The sequence below is a fragment of the Prunus mume genome, linkage group LG8, assembly GCF_029339155.1.
Source record: "Prunus mume cultivar Tortuosa linkage group LG8, ASM2933915v1, whole genome shotgun sequence".
NCBI lineage: Eukaryota > Viridiplantae > Streptophyta > Magnoliopsida > Rosales > Rosaceae > Prunus > Prunus mume.
Window position 1 is genome coordinate 16,124,638 of NC_142705.1, and position 25,324 is coordinate 16,149,961.

General features: G+C 41.8%; 1 protein-coding gene across 1 annotated transcript; it reads right to left on the reverse strand.

The window, feature by feature from the left end:
• Positions 1–155: 155 nt before the first annotated feature.
• On the reverse strand, positions 156–4,019 carry LOC103342940 (LRR receptor-like serine/threonine-protein kinase EFR). The gene is made up of 3 exons (XM_089042585.1): positions 2,658–4,019; positions 867–2,317; positions 156–704 (listed from the first exon to the last, which is right to left on the reverse strand). Exons 1-3 carry the CDS (start codon positions 3,932–3,934, stop codon positions 271–273), a joined length of 3,162 nt encoding a protein of 1,053 aa, XP_088898711.1. The 5' UTR covers positions 3,935–4,019; the 3' UTR covers positions 156–270.
• Between the last annotated feature and the right edge of the window lie 21,305 nt (positions 4,020–25,324).

A 25,324-nucleotide genomic window follows, 5' to 3' on the forward strand; every position in this document is an offset into this window, starting at 1 on the left:
AGAAAATTTGTTATCATTCAATCAAATACAGTATTCCTAACTTATGAAGCTTCCCAATTCCATGAGGGATACTCCCACCAAATTGGTTACCTTCCACCTCTTAACAAGGTCAAGTCTACCACGTTATAGTTTGTGTACACTAACTTTTCTCTTTTCAAATGACAGGTTCACATATCTGGACATAGATAGGCTTACATTGCAGTAGATCATGTGCTAAGCGAGATAAAATATTACATAAAAATATTTTCTATTGCATTGCAATCATCATCATCATCTTCTTCTTCTTCTTGTTAAATAATTGAGATATGAGCCCCTGACTGCATTCATTTTGTTGACGACAATATCCATAAGCATCCGCTCTGTCGGCGATATGGCAGAGCATGAGATCCCTATTTGCATCACTGAAGCCACGCATTCCTCCAATCTTTTTACTTTGTCTGCACCGATATCCTTATATTTCCCTATGGGTCTTTCTTGTATGTCATGTTCTTCATCATCCTCCTCGTCATCTGTTTCAAGCAGCAATGAAGGCTCAACTATGTCCCTGGCATGGTCAGGCAAAGCCATGGCTGTGAATTGGTGAATGCTTAAATCATCTTTGAACATGTCATCGGTTGGTCTTTTTCCTGTGAACATTTCTAGCAACAGTATCCCATAGCTGTAAATATCTCCCATTATGGAAACTTGGCTTCCCATGCCATACTCTGCATGTCAATGCATACATTAGGATGTTGTAGTTGATGGACCTTTAGAATTTATCTTATATTATTTCAAAATTTTCTGATACTTCTTGTCCAGTAAAAAAAAGAGTCAGCAATCTTTTTTACCAAAAAGTTATTAGGAAGTGAGCATTTTAAAATTTATACCTGGAGGAATGTAGCCTATGGAACCCTTTAGCCCAACTGACATGGTTTGAATTTTGGTGGGATCATTTGATGCTTGTAAGAGGAACCTTGCTAAACCAAAGTCACCAACATGGGCTACCATATCTTCGTCAAGAAGAACGTTGCTTGGCTTTAGATCACAATGAACCATGGCCGTTTCACAGTGGTGGTGCAGATAATCTAGTGCAGAAGCAACATCGATTGCGATATTGAGTCTTTGGATAAGGCTTAATCTCTTAGGCTGAGATTGCTCATCTCTTGGATGAAGCCACTGGTCTAGACTTCCATTTTCCATGTACTCCAAAACTAGACTTTTGAAGTCATTGCCCTGATTATCAATACTGGAGCAGACGGTTACGATCTTGAGAAGATTACGATGCCTTATACTTCTTAACGCTTTGCATTCACCAATGAAACTCTTGGAAGCTCCTTCTTGTTGAAGGTTTAATACCTTAACAGCAACTACCGTTCCATCACTAGGGAGTACTCCTTTGTAAATAGAACCGAAACTTCCCGAGCCAATCAGATTGTCCACAGAGAACCCATTAGTCGCTTGAAAGAGTTGAGAGTAAGAAACACCTGATTTCCAATCCGTATAAGAACGCAAAGTGACTAGTCTATCTCTTGACTTTTTCACATATGACCAAGCAGCAAAGGAGCATGACAGAGCAATTAAAAATGCTAGTGCACAAGTTATAGGGATGAATACTTTTGGGGCAAGTAATCCTGGAGGTGAATGGCGCTTTTTGCTAGAGCATGCAGGAAGAAGGAATTCTGGAATTCCACCACATAGTCTATTATTTCCAAGGATTGAGACACCACTTGCATTTGAAAAGATCCCTTCTGTAGGAAATTCACCCTCAAAATTGTTATGAGAAATATTCAGATGCTTAAGAGATCCAAGATTTCCTAGAAACTCAGGAATTTTCCCTGATAAGTTATTACGCGAAATGTCTATTTCTTCCAAGCCTCTTAAACTTTTTAGTGTTTGAGGAATTGATCCTTCAAGTTTATTACCTTGCAAATGAAGACGCTCCAAACTAATACACCGGCCGAGGGTTCCTGGGATTTCACCTGATAACTTGTTTTCTGAAATATCTAACTCCCCAATATTTTTCAGATCACCCACTTCAGATGGTAGTGAACCAGTCAAAAAATTGTTAGATATGGATAAAGAAATTGAAAGGGATGAAAGCCCAATAACCTCTTTAGGAATGGTGCCACTTAGATTGTTACTTGAAAGGTTAAGTACCTGTAGACTTTTGCAGTTCCCGAAACTTGGTGGTATACTTCCCCCAAAGTTATTCTCTTGCATGAGGAGCCTTGTCAATGAAGTCAAGTTACCTAGGGAGGACGGAATTGGCCCAGAAAATTGGTTAGCAAACAACTCAACACCCTGTAACTTCTGAAGTTTCCCGATTACATCAGGGACACTACCACCATGGGCGGAACCAAGGCAAGGGCTGCCCTTGGCTGTAGCCCAGGGAAGGTTTGGATAAAAAATAAATTAAATATACATATATCATAATATTTTAACTAAAAATAAATAAATATATATACAATTTCAACACCAATAGGCATAGTAAGAGGTCTTCCACATTTGTATTTGGTGTCAAAGTTTGTCCCAACATCAATTTTAAAAATTTTATATTAATTTGTCTCCAAAAGAGAAGCATTTTACTATAGAAAATGTAAGTACAAAAAAAAAATTATAATTTGATTTTAAGCTAATAACTTTAGCTAGCCCACCCATTGAAAAATTTCTGGTTCCGCCCTTGACTACCACCCAAATAGTTGTCTTCTAGTCCAAGAAGGGTCAAGTTTATAAGATTTCCAACTCCGTTAGGGATGCTTCCATGTATCAAATTGGTCCCCAAAGTAAGCCTTTTTAGCTGGGTAGAAAGGTTGGCGATTGATGCTGGCAGTTCTCCTCCAAAATGATTATCATTAAGGCCCAACACCTCAAGACTAGTACAATTAGCTAGGAAACTGAGAAAATTCAGGTCACCAGTTTTCCCACTTCCTAGTCTATTTTGATCAAAGTTGAGTCTAACTAAGCTCTGCAAAGTTGCAAGATTTTCAGCGGGGAGTGGCCCAGTGAGTCCATTTTCAGGAAAATCAAGCACTTGAAGTCTCGAAGCATTGGACAATGACAGAGGAACAGTTCCGCTGAACTTGTTGACCCCACCGGCAAATACTTCAAGATTAGGAAGAGTAATTCCCACATTAGATGGTAGCTCTCCATGCAGCTGGTTTTTAGCAACAGTGAAGTAGAATATGGATGAAATATTATAGAGTGAAGTAGGGATCATACCAGACAGATTATTATCCCAGAGAATAAACATTCTCAAGTTTGTTAGACGCCCAAGTTCATTGGGTATGCTTCCTTGAAAATTGTTGACAGCAAGCACAAAAAGTTCCAAAGATGAAAAGTTTCCTATCCAATGTGGGATAGTTCCGGTGAGATTGTTAAGACCAAGGCCTAGAGCAACTAAATTCAACAATGAACTGAGTTGGTTAGGAATTGACCCAAAAAGCTTATTGGAACTAAGACTGAGTACGCTTAGTTGCATACAGTGAGATATATTAGATGGAATTTTCCCACCAAAGGAATTGAAAGACAGGTTGAGATGTTGCAGGCTCAGTAGGCGACCGAATTGATGAGGAATTTCACCATGAAAGCTGTTGTTCATCAGGTTGATTCCAGTAAGATAAGTAAGATTTCCCAAAGAAGGAGATAAGGAGCCTACCAATTTTTGAGCTTCCAGGTTCAAAACCATGACCCTTTTCGTTGCAGGGTTGCACGTAACGCCTAGCCAACTGCAGAGATCAATGGAATCGTTCCATGAGCTCATGATACGGAGAGGATCTTGAGTTATTCTTTTCTTGAAGTCTAGCAATGCCAGGCGGTCAGATTCATTTCCAGAAGTGGATAGTGTTGCAGATTGCAGACATGTGGTCCACCATAAAAAAAGGAAAAATCTGAACAAAATCAGGCTAGCATGAGTTTGTAAGTGTTCCATCTTGTTCTGAACGCAAAATTTATGCATGGAGAAAATGAGAAACCAAGTCTCATATAGATGAAAGTATAAAAAGAAGAAATCTTTCTATCTATCTATAGAGCCAAAGGGTTTGTTGCAGTGTTGAAAAATAATTATGGATGGCCCCAGTGTTGAAAAATAATGCACATTTGGTGGAGATTTTTACAAGCTAGGCGGAATTTTCTAGGATAATTTTTACAAGCTAACACTAGTCACTAACTTAATTGAAGCTATTAGAAAGTTCTAGTTGAAGCTACAATATGTGGCTGGAATTACAAGTTACAAGTTACTGTTGGCAGGAATTACTAGTTGAAGCTAGTAGAAAGTACTTCTGTCTTTAATTATAGCTCAACAGAGCTAATTCGAGGGAATTACCATTAACAAGTGTTCTATAGGGTTTACTGGGTATATATTTCATTTTTGGACTTTTGTTGCTGTTTTTCAATTATTATTATTTTAAAATTTTCCAGGTTATTCCCAAGACGGGAGATGACGACCATTGTTTCCAACATGATCCTGCTACTAAGCCATATATAGGACCTGATTTCAGGTATGAGTTTGCTGTGTTCTTGAAATTTCTTCAGGAATAGTGTTCGTGAAATTTCTTCAGCCATATATATATATATAATTATATATATGTTGTCTATGTACTAGTTCTAAATCACCTCCGTTAATGATTTACTGATACTCACTAGGTTTGTATAGAGTTTCATTTCCATATATCCATCTTATGCAGCATGTACCAGTTACATTTGCCTGGAGTTTCGTCAAAAATAGGAAGCAAACCGTGACTCTTCAGGTCAGAGAGAGATCATGGGCTGTGAATTTGATTGGTCATACTAAAGAATCAGGAGCTGAACTTTCTGGTGGCTGGCGTGAATTTGTGACGGAAAATGGTTTGATGGAAGGAGATGTTTGTATATTTGAGCTCATCGAGAGAAATGACATTGTACTGAAAGTTCACATTTTCAGATGTTGATTAGGCAAAGTTATGTCATTTAAAGAGGGATGCAGAGAGCTCAGTTTTCACATCTTGATACTTAGTCACTTTGTAATTTTAATGGTGTTAATTGTCATGTTTTAAATATTTCTGATGTTAGAATCCTGGATTTATTCTAGGTGCAACTTTTACTATATTTTTTTGATGCATGGATCATCTTTTAAACTAAGTTTCCTAGGCACATGTATTCAGATCCCCTTGTTGCCTTCCCTGGTTAGTATCAGCCTGTCCAATTCTCTCTCTGTTACCTAATTGCACAAATTTCACTTCAGAATTCTTAATTAAACAAAGATTTGAAATCCTCTCTTCTTCATCTTCTTGTCGTACGCAGCCCAGCAGCCTCTCACCTGATCAAAGGAATAGCATGTGAGATCTGAAAGTAGGCTATCACTGCCATGCCAATTAGTATGAGATATACAATCACCAAAACAGCATTCTTCCTAACAGACAGAACTGCCAAATCTTGCAAAATGAAAATCTTCAATATCTTACCTAATTTCTGTTTCTAAACATCTGGTGAGGTAGGATTGGTTCAACATTTTCCAGATGTTTTCAACAAGACTTACAAGAAAAACGTATACTAAGGGCCCGTCTGAAAACTGCATAACTCTTTGTTAGCAATGCATTGCCTGAACAAATATCATAAATATATTTTGGGGCTTGGGAAAAATGATCTAAATTAGGACTGCCTGATTGGAAGACTCAGAATTAGAACAGCTTGTTCAGTGAAATCACGTATAGAGGGAGAATGGATATTGGCCATGTTGACAAGGAATTTCAGCAAGTCAGAGAAGCATTGCATGTCGATTGGCGTGTTCGAATTTCATCTTTTTGGAAAAGGGCTATGACGCATGATAATTAGCATGGATTCATAGAGCTAGTACATTGTATAGGCTCGTTTCGACGGGTTACATATTTGTTTGGGGTGGCACGTGAATCATGTGAGCTTGTATGACCCTTTTTTTTTTTTTTTTGGTGGCGTGTCCAAATCAGGTATCTTCTCAATAAGATATCGCATAAGGCCGAGAATTTATTTGTATCCAACCTTGGATTTTTTGGGCCTCAACAAGTATAATAGAAAATAAATAAGGTTAGTACTAGAAGTGGTAGGTACCAACAACGAATTAAATTTCAATATTATCGCCGGCGATAATATCCTTTTTTTTGGATCCCGATATTTTCGCAACATTCCATTTATATTTCGTCAATTTATCAACAATATCCTCGATAATATCGCCAAAATATCGGGAATGATATTTTCGTTCAAATTCAATCTGAAATGGTCAATATATCGCGATATTATCGATAATATTGATAATATCGCGATATGAAACCGAAAAAGACAAGAAAAATGTTGAAAAGCCTCACCTTGGGCGCAGAGGGATTCGAACCCCCTTTCTTTCTCATCAAAGCCAGAGCCTTATCCAACTCAGCTACGGGTGAGTTTGTGTTTATATCATCAACTTGTAATATTTATAAGGTCTTTGAAAATGTCTACAAACTAATATTATCTAAGATAAATTTCCATATTAAAAAAATTCCCTAAGAATAAATTTAAGCATAAATTTAATGTTATTTATTATTTTATAATGGAGTAGTATTTTGTTTTTGTTATATATTATGAAGTTTTATTATTATTCACTTTGAGTTTTAATATTGTTCATTATATGTGATACTAAGTTTGAATTTTAATAGGAATTCTTTCTATGTGGTACTAAGTTACTCATACATTTTATCTTTGTTTTTTTGGTTAAGCTCATATATTTTATCATATGTATCAAGTGTAATATATTGAAGCACATTATTATAACTAAAAAATTATGGTGTGTTTAATTTTCTTTCATTAATTACTACATATTTTCTAAAGTCACAGTGTTTGTCAGGTCACTACATAATCAACTTAAATCACTCAAACCCACCATGCCATGCATTTCCTTCCAATTTTTTGTGATAAAATAATAGACAATTGACTAAGTACAACATCCTCTAAAGTTTCAATAAAAATTTCCAAGTTTTTCTCATAATTTCCGTGATTTTTATTCAATTTTTATCGATATCGATATTTTCCCGATATTTCCATCGATATATCCGTGTTTTTGGACCACCGATATTTCCAAAACTCCCAATATTTTAGACCTTGAGTACCAATGATTAATTATTGAATAAGAGAGAATATAAATAAATAAAAAACGAGGGAAGTAGACATTGGAAGTACAGATCTTTATTGGGAGAGTCTATTGGAAAAGTCCCTGATTGGCTGCTTTAGTGAGTCGTGGATTGCCAACGTGGACAACTTGTATTTTATCATAATGTAATGTAAATTACAGATTGAAGTGCATGCATGAAAAGGGACTGGTTAAGGTTAAGCACAAATTCAAAGCTGACATGGGTGGTTTCAACTACAAAATCTTTTTTCAAACCCAACACATCCAAGCTGCTATGACAGGAAAAGGCCCTATCAGTTTTGTAGCAACCTTTACCAAATAAATTTCAAAATAACAACCTACTTTCTTTCAAAAGAGTGCCCTCCTCACTTCTCTTATATTCATATGTTTAATTAATTGCTGTATTAATTATGTATATACTCTTGTTGCTTTCATGTCTTAAATAAGGTGTTTTTAAATGTATAATGGGAAAATCAGATTGTAATATATATACATATATAGATAGATGGTACTACTAGCTGTGATGTGAGAAGAAGAAAAAGACTGAAAAACATGAGCTAGGATGAAGTTATGTATGAAAACAACAAGACTTAGCAAAGCAGTGTTTGTTTTTAAAAGACTGATAAAGTCATGTGTACATGCCAGCTTGCTATTGACCGCAACATATGCTCTACCATATTCTCATTGAACAATAGCTACCTCAACTGGTCACGTGCCTCTAATAGTTTTTTCTTGTACTAAAATATATATATATATATATATATATATATATATATATATATTGGTCACGTCATACGGTGTTTCCTTCATTCAATATGCATGTGCACTCGAATTTTCCTCTCTTTTCTTCATGAAGTCCAGCAATGGGAATAGCAATCTCATCAGGATCCCTCCATACTGCTCTTTGTTTCACTAAAATGGCAATGGTACCTTTTCTGATGGATTCTTTCAAAATACAAATAATTTTCTTTTTAAACACTTGCCAACTCCCAATCCAACCCAGTCTCATCTCATTCCCAAGGACAAAAGAATCACCGAAATACTAGCAATTCCTTTTGTTCATCCCGAACTTTGTAGAGATCATCACGGGAACAATTATCCATCAAATAGAAACCTTCGAAATTGTTACATTCCTTGGCAGGATGTTTTTGATAAACATGTGAGCCTCACCGTTGCCCAATTTAGATATGAAAAGGATGTAGCCATCCGAGCCAAATGGGACAACATCCTTGAAGCATTTGAGGCCTCATTGGAGCCTTTCAAAACAAAGGTAGATTTGTTTCTACAGAGTCCAATGCGGTGATGCCCAAGCTAGAGGACACAACTAATCTAAGGCATCGTAACCATCATATGGCAACATCTGTCCGAGGAGGATGAGTGGAATGGGTTTCAAACCACGGTTTTGGAGGAAGGCACGTTCAAGGCTCAAGTGAAGAAAATCCACCACCACCACACTGACATCAAAGTGAAAGAGTACAAGGGTGTGCTCATCGCCCTTGTACTCTTTCAGTTTGATGTCAGTGTGGTGGTGGAGAATATTCTTCACTTGAGCCTTGAACGTGCCTCCCTCCAAAACTGTGGCTTGAAACGCATTCCACACATCCTCCTCGGAGCCATACGATAGTCACAATGCATCTCGAAGAGACGCCTGAGATTAGTTGCTCCATCTAGCTTGAGCATCAACATATTGAACTCCGGGAGAAACAATCTACCTTCATTTTGAAAGGCTCTAATAAGGCCTCAAATGCTTCTAGGGCATTGACCCATGGGGCTCGGATGGCTGCATCCCTTTCATATCTAAATGGGGCAGCGGCTTTGAGGCTCACATGTTTGTCAAAAGCATTTTGCCAAGGAACGTAACAACTCCGAAGGTTTCTATTTGACGAATAATTGTTCTGTAATGATCTCTACAAAGTTTGGGATGAACAAAAGGAATTGCTAGTATTTCAGTGATTCTTTTATCCATGACTTGGGTTGGGAATGAGATGAAAATGACTGGGACTGCGTTGGATTGGGAGTTGGCAAGTGTTTAGGTAACAAAACGGATGACCTAGGTAACAGACAAATCGTTCAGCCACTCTGTTCAACACACCATAAAACTCACTTAAGGAAAGCAGATCCATTTATGTTCTTTACATGACCAACCATTCAGCCCGTTTGAGTACATCGAGGGCCAATTTGAGCTACCTGTAAGAGATTTAAATCTTTAATCTACATAAGACAGCCTCTAACTTTTTCCAAGACAAGAAACAATTCAATGGTAAAAAATAAAATAGAAAAAACATTTATCTCCTAAATAATTAAATTGAAAAAACAAAAATGGGTTCTGCAAATATCTAAGTTCACATGTCTTCCAAACAAGAAGGTGGCAATCTCAGATAACCAATTGAATAAAGACATGCAAGAAAATTAATTAGCTGGCTGATTAGAAAAGCCATACTATGCCAATGAACATTGTATACACATTTTCTAAAAGAAAACTACCAAACTGGCTTATTAAAAAAGCCATACTATGCCAATGAACATTGTATACACATTTTCTAAAAGAAAACTACCAAACTGGCTTATTAAAAAAGCCATACTATGCCAATGAACATTGTATATATATGCACCCGCCCAACTGATGAAGGTGATCATTCATGGTGATCTTGAATGATCACAATGAAAAATAGAAGGACTTTCTTGCTACAGGGAAGCCTCTGTCTGAAACTTTATTTTCTTTCTCACTGACTTAATATCAAACACCTTTGCTACATTTATACGACAATGCTCTCCCTTTCCCGCCCAATCCCAAAAACTAATAAACAGAAAACTAACTCATGCAAACCCACTCCTAACTTGGCCAGTTTGATATGTTTGAAGCATGACAACTTGTCAAATTTTAAAAAACAACAAATAAAACAAAAATCTCGACTAATCAAAGAATATGATGAAATGAGAGGAGCATGTTATAGGTGAGATTGGATAGTAAGAAAGAATAATATAAAACAAGTACAAATGATAATAAATAAATAAAACAAAAACAAAAAAGAGTTCACAACAAAAGCTATGGCGTGGGTGGTTACGGTGCTGTCCATCATACAAGAGTGCATGGTTTCGAATTTTGATGTGGGCAAATACTTTTCTACCATTTTCTGAGGAGATTAAGTCGCGATATTATCGAATTTTGACGATAATGTCGTGATATTATCGAAAATGGCCAATTAAAGTGGGCAAATACTTTTCTACCATTTTCTGAGGAGATTAAGTCGCGATATTCTCGAATTTTGACGATAATGTCGTGATATTATCGAAAATGGCCAATTAAAGTGTCTATTTGAAGGAAAATATCGCCGAAAACGATAATGTTGTGATATATTAAAGTGTCTATTTGAAGGAAAATATCGAATCCCGAAATTTCGGCGAAATATTGACGCTAAAATAAAAAAAAACACTAATAAATAGATAGTATACTGCTAAAATATTGGCCCTAGAAAAGTGAAATTATCGTCGAAATTGTCAATATTTAAGAATATGATTATCATGAATACTATTTTGGATGCTGATAGCGAAAATTTGATGTCAAGCAATGAATTTCCAACATTGCCTAAAATGTTAGAATATCAAGACCATTATCTTGTATTTTGACTCTTAGATGAGAAAATGAGAGCTATCAGAGAGCAAGAGAGAAAACTTGGGGAAGAAGAAGAGCTAGCTGGATACTAGCTCAGCTCCAAACAATTCATACGTATATTGCCTTCTGACAAAACCGTTAGGAATAGCACATTCCTCTTACATCATTCAAATCTTAGCCATTCATTCACTACCCTATGAGATAGAGACACGTGGCATACACTATTACATCTTAGCTGCACAATTGGACTGTTATCCAACGGCTACATTTTCAAACTTAGAATAATAAATCTATCTCAGCAGCTGCACTTATAAACTAACACTCCCTTCTAAGTGTTGTGCTGAGATAACACCTAAAGCCTTCCTTAGATACTCATACCGATCCCTTGCTAGTGGCTTGGTGAATATATCAGCAACTTGTTCTTCAGTTTTGCAATAAAGCAAATCGATCTCACCATTCTGAAGAGCATATCGAATGAAGTGAAACCTGCGATTGATGTGTCTGGTTTTGTGGTGATGAACCGGATTCTTTGATATAGCAATAGCCGAAGTGTTGTCACACAACAACTGAGTTGGTTCTACTTGTTCTTCACCAAAATCCGATAGCACAAATCTGAGCCAAACAGCTTGAGTAGTTGCTTATGTTGCGCTCATGTATTCTGCCTCTGCAGTGGAGAGAGCCACACTGCTCTGCTTAATTGAGGCCCAAGAAAACACTCCTGACCCCAAGTTAAATGCATAGCCTGATGTGCTTCGCATATCATCCTCACTACCACTCCAATCGCTGTCACAATAGCCAATTAACACAGCTCCTTTTCCTTTCTTATAAGCAATACCATAGCTTATAGTACCTTGTATATATCTTAGCACCCTTTTTGCTGTTCCCATGTGCTTCTTGGGGGGATTGTGCATGAATCTGGCCAAAAGACTAGCTGCAAACATAATGTCCGGTCTTGTTGCAGTTAGATAGAGCAAGCTTCCTACCATTTGTCTATACAAAGTCTCATCTGCAAAATCACTCCCATCCACTTTAGACAACTTTTCATTCACTGCCAATGGTGTTGCAACCGATTTGCAGTCCTTGAGTCCAAACTTGTCTAGCAAAGTCTTTGCATATTTCTTCTGATGCAAGAAAATGCAAGTGTCAGTTTGTAAAACCCCAAGGCCGAGAAAGTGATGAAGCAATCCAAGATCTGTCATCTCATATTGTCTCATCATCTCATTCTTAAATTCAAGGATCATCTCCTTTGAGCTCCCTGTATAGATAATATCATCTACATAGAGTGACACAATAAGAATACCACTTGTAGACCTCTTAGTGTATAAAGTAGCTTCACTCAAGCTCCTATGAAAACTAGCTCTAGTAAAATAGGAATTTATCTCTTCGTACCAAGCTCTTGGAGCTTGCTTCAAACCATACAAAGCCTTCTTAAACCTATACACCTTATCTTCACTTCCTTGTATCACAAAGCCGGATGGTTGATCCACATACACCTCTTCACTTAGTACTCCATTGAGAAAAGCGGATTTCACATCTAATTGGAAAAGCTTCCAATTCTTCTGTACAGCCAATGCTACCAAAGCTCTCACAGTGTCAAGCCGAGCCACTGGTGCAAAGGTCTCATTGAAATCTATTCCAGGCTTCTGAGAATAACCCTTTGCAACCAGCCGAGCCTTATCCATCTGCATAGATCCAATGATTGGTTTATCAAATGGTCTATCTACAAGTTCCCATATATTGTTCTTTTCAATCATAGTGATTTCATCTTTCATTGCTTTCTTCCAAGAGTCATCCTTTACTGCCTCTTCAAAACTTTCTGGTTCTATAATGCACATATTGCATTTTTCATAAATTTCTGCAATGCTCTTGTATTTGAGAGGAGTATGATCAACATCCTACGGACCTGTGACCCTTTCTTGATCACTGTTTTCAGTGTTTAAGCTAGGCACCTCATTCACTTCCAATTGTTCTTCAAATTCACAAGAACTCCCTTCTTCTCCTTGTTCTTTTTCTCGGATTCCAGTGAGCTGAATGTTCACACCAGTTTCCTTCTTTGCATTCCAATCCCAACACACGTTCTCACTAAACATGACATCTCTTGACACAATCATCTTCCCAGTTTCAATATTATACAACTTGTATCCTTTCTCACAGCTGCCATACCCCAGGAAGATACACCTCTTGCTTGCAAGATCTAATTTCTGTCTTTGTTGTTTTGGTACATGAGCATAACACAATGAGCCAAATACCTTTAGATGCTTAACCCCTGGTTTCCTTCCACTATAGGCTTCGAATGGTGTCTTTTTGCTCAAGGCTTTAGTTTGACACCTATTCAAAATATACACAGATATGTTGACTGCCTCAGCCCAAAAATCAAATGGAATTTTCTTCTCCAACATCAAACACTTGGCCATTTCTACTATAGTTCTATTTTTCCTCTCCGCCACACCATTTTGCTGTGGTGTGTATGGGGTTGTAAGCTGTCTTTCAATTCCTACATCTTCACAGAAACTGTCAAACTCCACTGAAGTGTATTCTCCCCCTCTATCACTTCTCAACTTTTTCAGTTTATAACCACTTTGCAATTCCACAGTAGCTTTGAATTTCTTAAACACAGTTAGAGCTTCAGACTTGTGTCTTAAGAAATAGACCCAACACATCCTTGTGCAATCGTCTATGAAAGTGAGAAAGAACCGATTTCCAGCTTTGGTAACTGTCTGCATAGGACCACAGATGTCACTGTGAATGAGTTCTAGTGGAGTTAGTGCTCTAGTGGTAGCCTCTCTTGGAAATGCTTCTCTACACTGCTTGCCTAGAACACACCCCTCACACACCTCTTTAATCCCTTTAATTTCTGGTAGTCCTACTACCATATCTTGTTCTTTCAACAATTTCAGACTACTCATGTTGAGATGTCCAAACCTTCTATGCCAAAGTTCAGTAGAATGATCTATACTTGCTTTATAAGCTAAGTGTATTTCAGCTTGCAGTTTCATGGGAAAGCTTCTATTACCTCTCATTTGTACCTTTGCAACCAGATTTGAGAGAGAGCTATTATTGTAGATTTCCACCTTGTGGTTTCCAAATACCAAATAGTAGCCGTGCTCTATCATTTGACCCACGCTGAGCAAGTTCTCTTTCAGTCCAGGTACCAGCATTATTTCTTTGATATATCTCTTGCCTACTTTGGTTTCAACCACAAGTGTGCCTTTGCCAGTCACTTCTACACGCTGTCCAGTTCCCATTTCAACATTTGCAGTCACATTTCTGTCAATATCCACCAACAGATCCTCTTTTCTTGTCATGTGATTACTACACCCACTGTCTAAATACCAAACCTCTTCATCCCTTGTTATACCAGCACCAATTGCATTGCTAGCATAGAACATAGTTGGTGCAGCTTCCACTTAAGTAGCATAGTGTTGAGGCCCAAAAATCCAAGGGGCTAAGCCCAAATTAACCCTTAGCCCAATATGAGTGATTGGATGCAAAATAAGCTCAATCGGGATAAAAGAAAATTTATAAGGGCCGCCAACACAAGCTACAAGCCACAAATCATGCTAAACAAGCACGTGCAGAAGGAGCCAAGGACATACCGATATTACTAAATCACGCTCACATGCTCATTCGGCGCTACTTGGCCCGACTATAGCCTATCATGGCATAATAAAACCCCAAGCACGAGCATAGAAATCATGCGCATTCTAATACCAAGCTACGTCACGAGCTTAAGTGGGCCCAAGCCACAAAATTAACCGGGGCTTACTGAGAAGGTTGTGGTATGGAAGGAAACAAGCAATCACGGGGCCCATTTAGGGTTCAAGGAACGTAGGTTTCAAAGCCACTTGGGGGCTTTGGAACTCAAGCCCGTTCCTAGAACCCAAGCATATGGGTTAGCATGAGAGAGAGGAGAAAAAATTGACCCATGCTCTAGGAAGACACCAAAGAACCTACCAAGATATTTAGCCCAGCCCACATCAATAGAATTAGAGGGAAAGCCTTTCCAGCAGCTTGACAAAAGCCTGTCAAACGATAGAAGCAACAAAGCCAGAGGACCCAATACCATATGTACAAGCCCAAGCCCAGCAACTTGCAAAAATCTGGCGTCAAGCCCTATTCCCGTTTGAATTCCAAACAATGGTCATAAGGGAGCCACGGCAAGACCAGAGGAAATCCATGGGGGTGAGAGAAGTGTCCATCGGACAAAAGGCTCCATCTCTCCCCTTTTCCTCTGTAAGCTCTGCCTTGGAGAAAACATAAGGAAAGCAGGTGGTGCCTTCCCCTCTATGGGAAAGCCCAGCTGCGTCAAACCATTGGAACCATAAAGGGTTCCTTACCCATGCTCCTTGGATGGAGAAATTCATCAAAATAGGGCTAAGTAGGAGTTGCCAAGGAAAAAGGAAGAGGAAAACCAGACGAAATTAGAGCTCCTAACGCCTATAAAAGGAGACTTTTGCTACCCAGAAAAGACATCCACAACTCAACGACCCAGAGCTTGACCAAGCTTTGTCAAGCAATCTGGAATTTACTCAAGCCACCCAATCCCCTTTCTCCGTTGTTTTCTTCTTCCCCTGAGATAAAACCTTGCTAAGTTTTCCTTCGTTCTCAGTTTAGATTTGATCCTCTGTAAGAAATTCATGCTGTCTCTCTCTCTCTCTCTCTCAAACTGCTAAACTCATGAAAGCTTAGCTCTCATGCCACATACTCCTCAGGCTGAGCCATTAGCGAAATCCTCATGCTTATTTGGGTGTTAGTGAAGTGATCTTGAGAGTGTTCTTTTAAAATCTCATTAGATTTTCTAAAAACTCTCTTGGGAGCTTGTTTTTCGAACTCAGGCATTTGGGGGATTTTGCTCGTTGTCTTCTTACAGCAGCCTGTGCCTATTCAGTCAGTCGGAACAAAACCCCTACATAAATTGGCGACTACTGGGAACAAGCTGCCATTTTACTGATGCCTCCAAGAAAGAAAACCAAGAGCAATACCATGGCCTCCCAAGATGGGCCCGACCATGGTGATTCTGAATCAAGGCAAAATGCTTCCTCTAGAGGACAAGAACATGCAAGTGAGGAAGCCTTCACCCTCACTGATCTCATCACAGCTATGCAGGCCATGGGGAAACCTGTAGGAGATGATGGACACTATCAAAGAATTAAAAATGCTGCTTCCAAGCCAAGCGAAGAGGATAGACGCGCAAGAAGAATCACACACGGAAAGGGGTCCGAACAAAGGGGACCGTCTTTGTGACCCAGATAATGTCGTTGCCATGCCGAAAGGGAGCTTAGTCAAGTCAAGAGGATTGAAGTACATTCCTCACCACCGTACCCAGCAAGTTTACTCCAGCAGCCCTATCCCAAAGGTTACGAAACACCAACCTTTGTTCTCTTCGATGGGAGGAAAGGAAGCCCGAAGGAACATGTCAACCGATTCCTTGATGCTTTGGGGCCACACGCTGGTGATTATAATCTGCGACTCCGAGAATTCTCAAAGAGCCTCACCGATCGGGCTTATACATGGTACACCACATTGGCACCAGGCTCTATGCGTTCCTGGGACGATTTGGCAAGCAGGTTTTGTAAAAAATATTTTCAGCACGAGGAGAGGGTCACCACCACGCAGCTCAACAACACTCGCCAAAAGCAAGGGAAGGATCCCGTGGACTTCGTGAGAAGATTCCGGGACTTGGCTCTCGATTGCTATGACGAAAAAGATGAGGAGGCACTTGTTGAGATTTGCATCAGCAACATTGTGTAGTATACTTGGAAAATATCGGCATCAGCCAATTTTCCCGGCTGCTGGAAGCGGTAAGAAAGACAAGCATGTCATCAAACCGACTGGATAAGGGGCTGGAGGAGTGAGAAGAAGGAATCACATCAGGTGTTAGCCATGGATGAGAAGCCATCTAACGACTACAGCTCATGCAAACGGAAAGATAGGGAGACGTACCTGCCATTGCCTTGCAAAGATAAAGAGTTTCATGCCATCCTCGACACAATGATTGCTGACGGCGCGATCAAACCTCTCAGGCCCTACAAGGTCCCCACCAGGGAAGAAAAAAGTGATCCCAGATACTGTCGCTACCACCAGTTTGTAGGACATCGCTACCACCGCTTGTCAGAGTTTAAGGAGGATCTTACATGGCAAAATACATGAAGGAGTTCTTGAGCTTCCCTCTAGGAAGCAGGCTATTGATGAGGACCCTTTGCCAAAACGGAGGGGGAAAGAAACGGCTGCTGTTATTACGTGTTCAGATGATTTGCTCGACGATGACGAATTGTGCCACCCATGGAGGAATGATCCAAAGCCACCAGAGGCTATTTGGGAGCCTTGTGGAAACATGGATAAAGCTTACTGGTGCAAATACTCGAAACCGTCAAGCTACGACACGCCATGGCCACTCGCTGATGGATGGGATGGTGTGCGACATAATGGGGTGTTCATGTTGGACATGCCGAAGAACAACGCCAGAGAGCCTCGTCCGACAGCAGGAAACGTCACTGTGATATTTCACACCCTTACGTAAGCCGAGGCAATGAATGGAGCAATATCTAGGCTCGAAGCAAGGACCCACAGCTTCACAAGTCCTCCAGAGAAATCCTAGAGTTAAGTCACTCTTCGACCAACTTGGTTTCGGGCCTCAGCGAGGGAAGTAGCTGCTGTAGCCCTCATGAATATTTCTGCAGGAACCAACCCCCAACCTCAAAGGTCATTCTTGGAAAATGACAATGCTATTGTTTTCAAAGACGAGGACATGGAAGTTCCATACCCGGATCATAGGAGGCCGCTTTACCTGGAGGGACAAATCAATGATGTGTTCATACGGAGGGCTCTGGTAGACACGGGTTCTTCTTAACATCTTGCCTCTGTCTGTACTTACAGCAGCTGGTATTCCACTATCCAAGATTGTGCAGTCCCAAACGAGCATTAGCGGTTTTGGGAATCAAAGTGAGGTTACGGTTGGATATATGCAAGTAAATTTGAAGGTAGGGCCCGTCCGGTCACTTACCAAGTTCTATGTGGTGGACGTAGATGTGGCTTATCATGCTTTGTTGGGAAGGCCATGGCTCAACAAACATAAACTTGTGGTCTCTACGTACCATCAATGTGTAAAAGGAAGAATTGGGCTAAGACCACTCCGCATACCAGGAAATCAAGCGCCGTTCAATCAAAGCGAAGCTCACTACTCCGAGGCGAATTCTACACCGAGTGCACAGGCGCCGGAAGCAACCCATCCAAGAATTCTGGGACTTACCTGCCATCGTGGACCGAGATTCGGGATCTGAGCAACGAGGAGCTCATAACCATCGTTGATCGAGAAAGAAAAAGGCACTCGGAGGCTAACAACCATGCCTACGATCATCCTCAATGCTCAAAGGTTACGCTGCCAGATGGGCGCACTGTATATCGCTTATGACGGGATTGGGGCTTGACCGTATCCTACGGAAAGCCCCGAGTATGGTGGAGAAGCTATGCAAGCGCAGCCGCTGGAGTCTAGATGACAAGGCACTTGCCTTGTCCTTTCCAAGAACCAATGACAGCACCCAAGCACATGCAAGATGGCTCAACAAAGCAGAGTGGCGAAACAATTAATTTAAGTGATGACCCCTCTGTCCCAAGACCCATCTCTGTCAGTGTTCATTTAACAGGGGAAGAAAGGGAGGCTTTGGTGTCGTTATTGAAAGAATTTCGAGATGTGTTTGCTTGGAGTTACGAAGAGATGCCCGGCCTTAATCCAAACTTGGTAAGTCATACGCTGAATATTGAGCTCGGTGCAAGACCTGTTGTACAACCACGAAGGAATTTTCATCCTGAAATTGAAAAGCAAATCAAGGTGGAAGTTGAAAAGCTGCTAGCACCCGACATGGTTAGCAAATATTGTACCCGTGAAGAAGAAAACTAGGGTAATCAGAATATGCACAGACTACCGTGATCTCAATCGAGCTTGCCCAAAAGATGAATTCCCGCTGCCCAACATGGATATCTTGATTGATTCAACCTCGGGTCAAGGCATGCTATCCTTCATGGACGGATTTAGTGGCTATAATCAAATCAAGATGTCTCCCAAAGATGCCGAAAAAACAGCTTTCCGAACACCCTATGGAAATTTCTACTACACGGTCATGCCATTTGGTCTTAAGAATGCCGGTGCTACCTACCAACGGGCCATAACGGTAGTGTTTCATGATATGATGGGAAAAGAGGTGGACGACTATGTGGATGACCTCGTAGTAAAATCCAAAACCAGAGAAAGTCATCAGGGAGTTCCGAGGCGGGTGCTGGAAAGGTGCTGTATGGGTTAAAAATGAACCCAAAGAAATGAGCATTCTGAGTCTCATCCGCAAGTTCCTGGCTTTGTACACCAGCGTGGTATAGATGTGGATTCTGAGAAAACCAAAGCCATATGCTCTCTTGCACCGCCTAAGAATCTAAAAGAGTTGAAAAGTTTTATGGGAAGATTGTCATACATTCGGCGTTTTATTCCAGGCCTTGCTGCAATGATGAGTGTTTTCACTCCTCTCCTTAAGAAAGGGAAGCCATATATATGGAGCCAGGGATGCCAAGAAGCTTACCAGCGGGTACAACAACTGATCACAAAGCTGCCCACGATGAGGGCACCTATTCCAGGACTTCCACTTAAGCTTTACTTGGCTGCGACAAGTGCTGCGATTGAGCTTTGCTTGCGCAGGATGGCCATAACGGGAGGAAAGCCCGTTTATTATGTATTAGCCGACAACGAGAGGAGCTGAAGCAAGGTACCCAAAAACGGAACTCTTATGCCTTGCTCTTGTCTATGCTGCGCAGCGCTATGGACACTACTTCCTTGCTCACAAGTTACAACTCATAGTAAAGTCCGATCCCGTAAGATATCTGCTCACAAGGCCGGTATTATCCGGTCGTCTCGCACGTTGGTTATTGCAGCTTTCCGAATTTGATATCATATGCACAACTCCTAAGGCCATCAAGGGACAAGCTGTGATTGACATGCTAGCTCTATTCCCCGAAGTAGAAGGATCAACCCTTTCCAAGGAAGTCCTGGGAGAGCTGCCGGAAATGGTTGCTACTGTTACAGAGGAGGAACCATGGACCCTCTACTTTGATGGGTCTTCCACATCGAAAGGTGGAGGGGCAGGTGTCGTGCTCATTAATCCCAATGGGCAAGCTACGACTCTCTCATTCAAGCTAGACTTTCCATGCACGAATAACGTGGCGGAATAAGAAGCTTTTATTGTAGGATTGTCCACAGCAAGAGAAATGGGCGCAGAAAAGGTGAAGATCATCGGCGATTCGAACCTAGTACTAAGTCAATTACAAGGAAGCTTTGCGGTGAAGTAAGCAACCTTGGCACCATATCGGACAGCTGCTGAAAGGCTCATTAATTCCTTCAAGCAAATCGTGATGGAGCACATTCCAGGAGCCACCAATAGGTACGCTGATGCTTTGGCCACATTGGGATCAAAGCTCTCATTTGTGCAACAGCAGCCCAACATCACCGTGATAAGGAGAAGCACACCAGTGGTCGAAGCAATGGCCCAGGGGGACTTGCTGGAAGAGGATGATTGGAGAAAGCCACTGAAGAAAAAATTAGGTGAAGAGAGCAGCATTAAAGACTTGAAAGACTATGTGACTATCTTTGGGGAACTTTACAGACGTCTTCCGGGAGGTATTCGACCCGGTGTGTTGGGATGGCGAAGCAAGAAGGAGGTTGCAAGAGGTACACGATGCCACTTGCGGCTTGGAACCAGTAATCAGCCTGTACCGGCGCTTGCAACGCAAAGGTTATTATTGGCCAGAGATGAAGAAGCAAGCAGCTGAACTACAATCCGATTGTCCCACCTGTTCTACGATACCCTCTACGGAGGAGTCATTCACTGTTTCATTTGCAGAAGATTGGCGGACTCCATTCTTGGCATTCTTTGTTGGAGGAACTCTGCCGACCAACCTCCAAGCTTGCCTATAAGCTCAAAAAGACCATAAAGAGGTACTTTGTTGATGGGTCAACTCTCTATCGGAAGGGGTTTAATGGTGAGCCATTAAAGTGCTTGGGAGAATCAGAAGCGCGTCAAGCCATGCAAGAGATACATGCTGGAGAGTGCGGAGAGCACCAAGGAATGAAGAAGCTTCACCGGCAGCTACTAAGCATTGGGTATTATTGGCCTACCATGAAGAAGGATGCACATGACTTTGTTAAGAAATGCCACACCAGCCAAATCCATGCTAATCTAAGCCACAAACCTCCCACATTGCTGCAAGACATGCGCACTCCCTGGCCTTTCCATACTTGGGGGCTTGATTTAATTGGGACAATCCATCCCCCTTCCGATGGCTACATATGGATCCTCACCGCTACGGAGTATTTCACGAAATGGGTTGAGGCAATTCCCCTTCGAAAGGCCACAGGAGCTGCTGTCTCGAATTTCATTCGGGAATACATTGTGTGTAGGTTCGGAATCCCATACAAGATGATCACCGACAATGGCACACCTTTTGTTAACAAGCAAGTAGGTTCAACCCTTAGTGGGTACGGTATCAAGCATCGTCGCTCTACGCCTTATTACCCGCAGGGAAACGGTCAAGCGGAAGCTACCATTAAGACGATATTGAGGATTCTAAGCAAGATGGTATATGAGTATCAAGGAGGCTGGAGTGTTCACCTGCCGGATGCTTTGTGGGCTTATCGCACCTCACCGAGGAGCGCAAAGGTTTTTCACCTTACTCACTTGTGTACGGATCTGAGGCTATTTCACCCGTGGAAATCACCATCCCGACAGCCAGGATAGCAGCTGTCAATGATCTTGAATGGGATGCAAAGACATGCTCAGATTGGCGTTTGCTAGATCTCGAAGCAGTTGATGAGAAAAGGATGGAAGCTGAAAGAAGGATGGCACTCTACAACAAGACTGTTGCCTAAGCCTATAACAGGACCGTTAAGCCTCAAGCCTTTAAGCAAGGAGATCTCGTGCTAAAAGTCGTTGAACATGTGAGAAGGCAAATGTCAGGACCTTCCAAATTTGCCCCACAATGGGAGGGTCCATTCGCAGTCAAGGAGGTACATAGCAGCGGTTATTATCGCTTGATCTCTGTCAAGGAAGGCATGCTAACGGACCCCATCAATGGAAAATGGCTCAAGCCCTACTACTGCTAAGCAGGCATAATATCTTATTTTCATGTTATTGCATTTCCTTTTATCTAAAAAATGTTGTCTCCTTCTATATGCTCTTTGTTTTGAAAAGCTTTTGTATCATCATGGTAACATGGGGTTTGAAATGAAAATGAAGGAGTATTTTGAAAAAAAAAATTGTCTCTAAAAGTTTGCCCTTCTTCGTACCTCGAATTTCTTTTTGAACATGCGTTTACAATTACATAAAAATATACGGCGGATATCCAAGAAAAAATGGAGGAAAATATTACTTAGCAAAAGACATGCCAAGCAAAGCCATGTGAATGGGATCCTAGGTCTGTAGCAGCTTTCACGCTTGGGCAAAATGAAAAGGAACAAGCCAAGCTAAGCACCCACAAAAGGAAGCTAGCATGCTCATAAGGTCCGAGAACCTTCAAAGAAAATAGGCAGTGTCAAAGGGCCATCCTAACAAAACTTTGGCAACAACCACCATGCTTCAAAAGGATACCCGATCTAAAATTCAAGCAAAGGATTCTACCAACCAGGCATTTTATACATGTCGAATAAGAGCTACAATGTGTTTCTGGCAAAAGAAAAAAGGGGGAACGAGGTTCCGCAAATTGAACACAACACTAAAATGCCAAGCTGCCACAGTACAAGTTTTACAACATAAGTCAAAATCAAGCTATACATGCTAAGAAGTAATGTGTGCTTCAATCTCGAACGAAACTCTAGAATGTGTCAAGCTAGTCAATCCTACACCAAGCAAAATGCGACCTGCAAAACAGAACAACAACAAAAAAGGGAATGTCAGGAGAAATTAGAGTAACATTGAACATATGTAGAATGAGGAAACATGAGGGAAGGACAAAAAGTCACGAGCCTCAAAGTACCACCAAGAATGGCTAGAAGGGAACGGAGGAGGCCCCGTGAGAAGATCTTGTCACTGCCTCCATCACACACAAGATCACTGTTGGAAGAGACACCTTGGGCGAAAGGAGGCCATGCAATTCCCTGCGCTAGTTTTCCAGTTCGTGTTGCTTGAAGACCAAAGTCACGCTGCCCTTATTTCATGAGGGCTTAGATTTGACTTCATGTTATGAACTACCCGTGCCCCAAATGCAGCACGTACAAACCCTTCACAGTTCAAGAGACTCGCCAAAGCCCAGAGTCATAGCCTCGCAAACCGCATCCCGCCAGCAGAGGAGCCTGTGATCGGGTGAATGTCCAGCTACACGGTATCCATCCCATGGAGCACCAAGCCGAGGGCCCTGAAAGCAAGACACGAGAATGAAGAAGTAATACCCATGTCCATGAAATCCCGCATTTATCCGAAATTTCTTCAAAGCTGTCCTCGGGATAAACAAGAATTCCGGAAGAGTGCGTAACCATTAAATCGATGGTAGAGCGGCAGGAGTTCATCTGCGGATCGAAGGACTGAGCACCGCCAAAGAAAGCCATGAAGGCAAGATAAATGATTCCTCCCACTCCAGCCAAGACATCTGCGAGGGTGTTCAGAGCATTCCTGCGACGGTAATGATAGCTCGGCGCTAGCAGGCTCGATTGTCACATTGAACCGCTGGAAGAAGTGCTAGGACTAGGCCCTGCCGCCCGGAGAAGTGGTTGAACGTGAGATGGAACGGGCAGGGTTGTATGGACGACAAAGGTGTTGCTCGGAAGGCCTTTGGAAAGGTGGCGAAATGGCGAGGATCAAGGTCCCTCTGGAGAAAATGCTGGAAGATAGGTGGTAAAGGGTTTGTAACTTGGAGCGTAGGCATTTCATCCCGAGAATCCGTTGGTGTCATGGTTGGAGAGGATCCTGTGAGGGCTGCCTCGACCAGTGTATCGAATGTGTTGAAGGAAGAAGGTACTACGGGCATAATTTCCAAATTTGAAGCGAGATGCTCAGCCTGCAAAAAAGAAAGGGGTGCATACAAGGATTAGTACGTGATAATTGACAGGTAATGGGTATTGGCAGATGAGTAGGAGAAGAAGGTAAATAGAATATTATCGGTACGGATACCTCAAGGGGGTCCGGCAGATCAGAATGGCCGCAGCAGGTATGGGTCCTCAGCAATGTCAATAACCGCAGGATGAGCACGCGTCGAGTGTACAGATTATGGTGTGAGGAAGGAGAGGGGGACAAAACTTAAACGCTGGCCACTCGCCGGCGCTTAAACGGCGGTATCGCTACCAGCGGACTCAAGAAAACATCTCGAACCACATTGTCCTCCTGGATAGTCGCTGAATAAGCAAATGCATCCTCACCGCAACCCTCATTGAAGTCCCCGTCGAATCTTCACTAGCATCGTCAATGTTCTCTTGCTCTGGAACATTAGCCTCGGATTCGGTGGTGTCACTATCATCACTATCATCGTCAACTGTCACTACAGCTTGGGGTTCCGCCACTTCAACAGATCGTGCGTGTTCCAGAAAATCTCGCATGTAGAATGCGACGCTTTGACGCTTAGGGTCACCGAGGAGATACCGGGGGTGTGTCACTTCTCTTTCTCTTTGGGGTTGTACCCATCTTCCCTATAAAAAAATATGTATATAATAAATAAGTATCTACCCACATATCATGCACGCAAAGCAAAAAGAGGGGCATGAAGAAGTACTGGAAGTCAAGAACACTTACGGCGGAGAGGGTAGTTTCAAAGCACCTTGCCAGCGACCTGGCCCTGATGCAACAGCTTCAAGACTATGGCTGTTCCGGGAGTTGCTTCTTTGGTCTCGAGGAGGGCCACTCGGCTACCTTCGAATGAACCTTTGGGTTTACTGCACCGCTTTCACTCACATTTCGCCTCCTCTCGCTCCTTTTGCTCGACAATGCAGACTTTTTCGAGCCGCCAGACTCAGACTCGCCGGCTTCGGCTTCGCTTCGCCTTAGGAAATTCCCCAACGATGTCACCACTCTTGGAAATGAAGGGCAAGTTGCGTTTTTGGCTAAGAGGGATGGCTTTCTCTTCCCAAACCAAGCCCACAAGACGAGCCATTGTAGGAGGCAGTCTGTCCCCGGAAAGGATTGGAACTCACGGAAGGAAGAGAGACAGCGGTTCCAGTAAGCTTGGTAGCCTCTGGAAAGCCACCAACCTCGCCTTGCTCGCTAAAACGATGGGCCTGCAATCTGGCTGGTATGTGGTCATTGCTCCAGAAGATCCTGTGTAGTGCAAAGGGGTCACCATGGTTGGGACTACTGGAACCCCTTGGTCAAGCCCGAACTGCCGCTGACTCGTTGTGGAGAGTAGGTCACGGAAATCTCTGCGCGATTATCCCCAAGAATAGGCAAGGGGATGGGAGCAACATTCAACAAAGCATACTTCCGGATGGTCACTCTGCGATACGGCTGCTGGAATCTCAATCAGATCACCGACGCCAGATAGAAGGGCTCGAAAGTGAAGGTCTCTGTGAGGTGCCGTAAGGACGAAAGACAAAATTCTCGACATTGTCTAGCAGCTTTAAGAAATTCTGGCCTTTCCTCTGCATTCTCTTGAACCACCTGCAA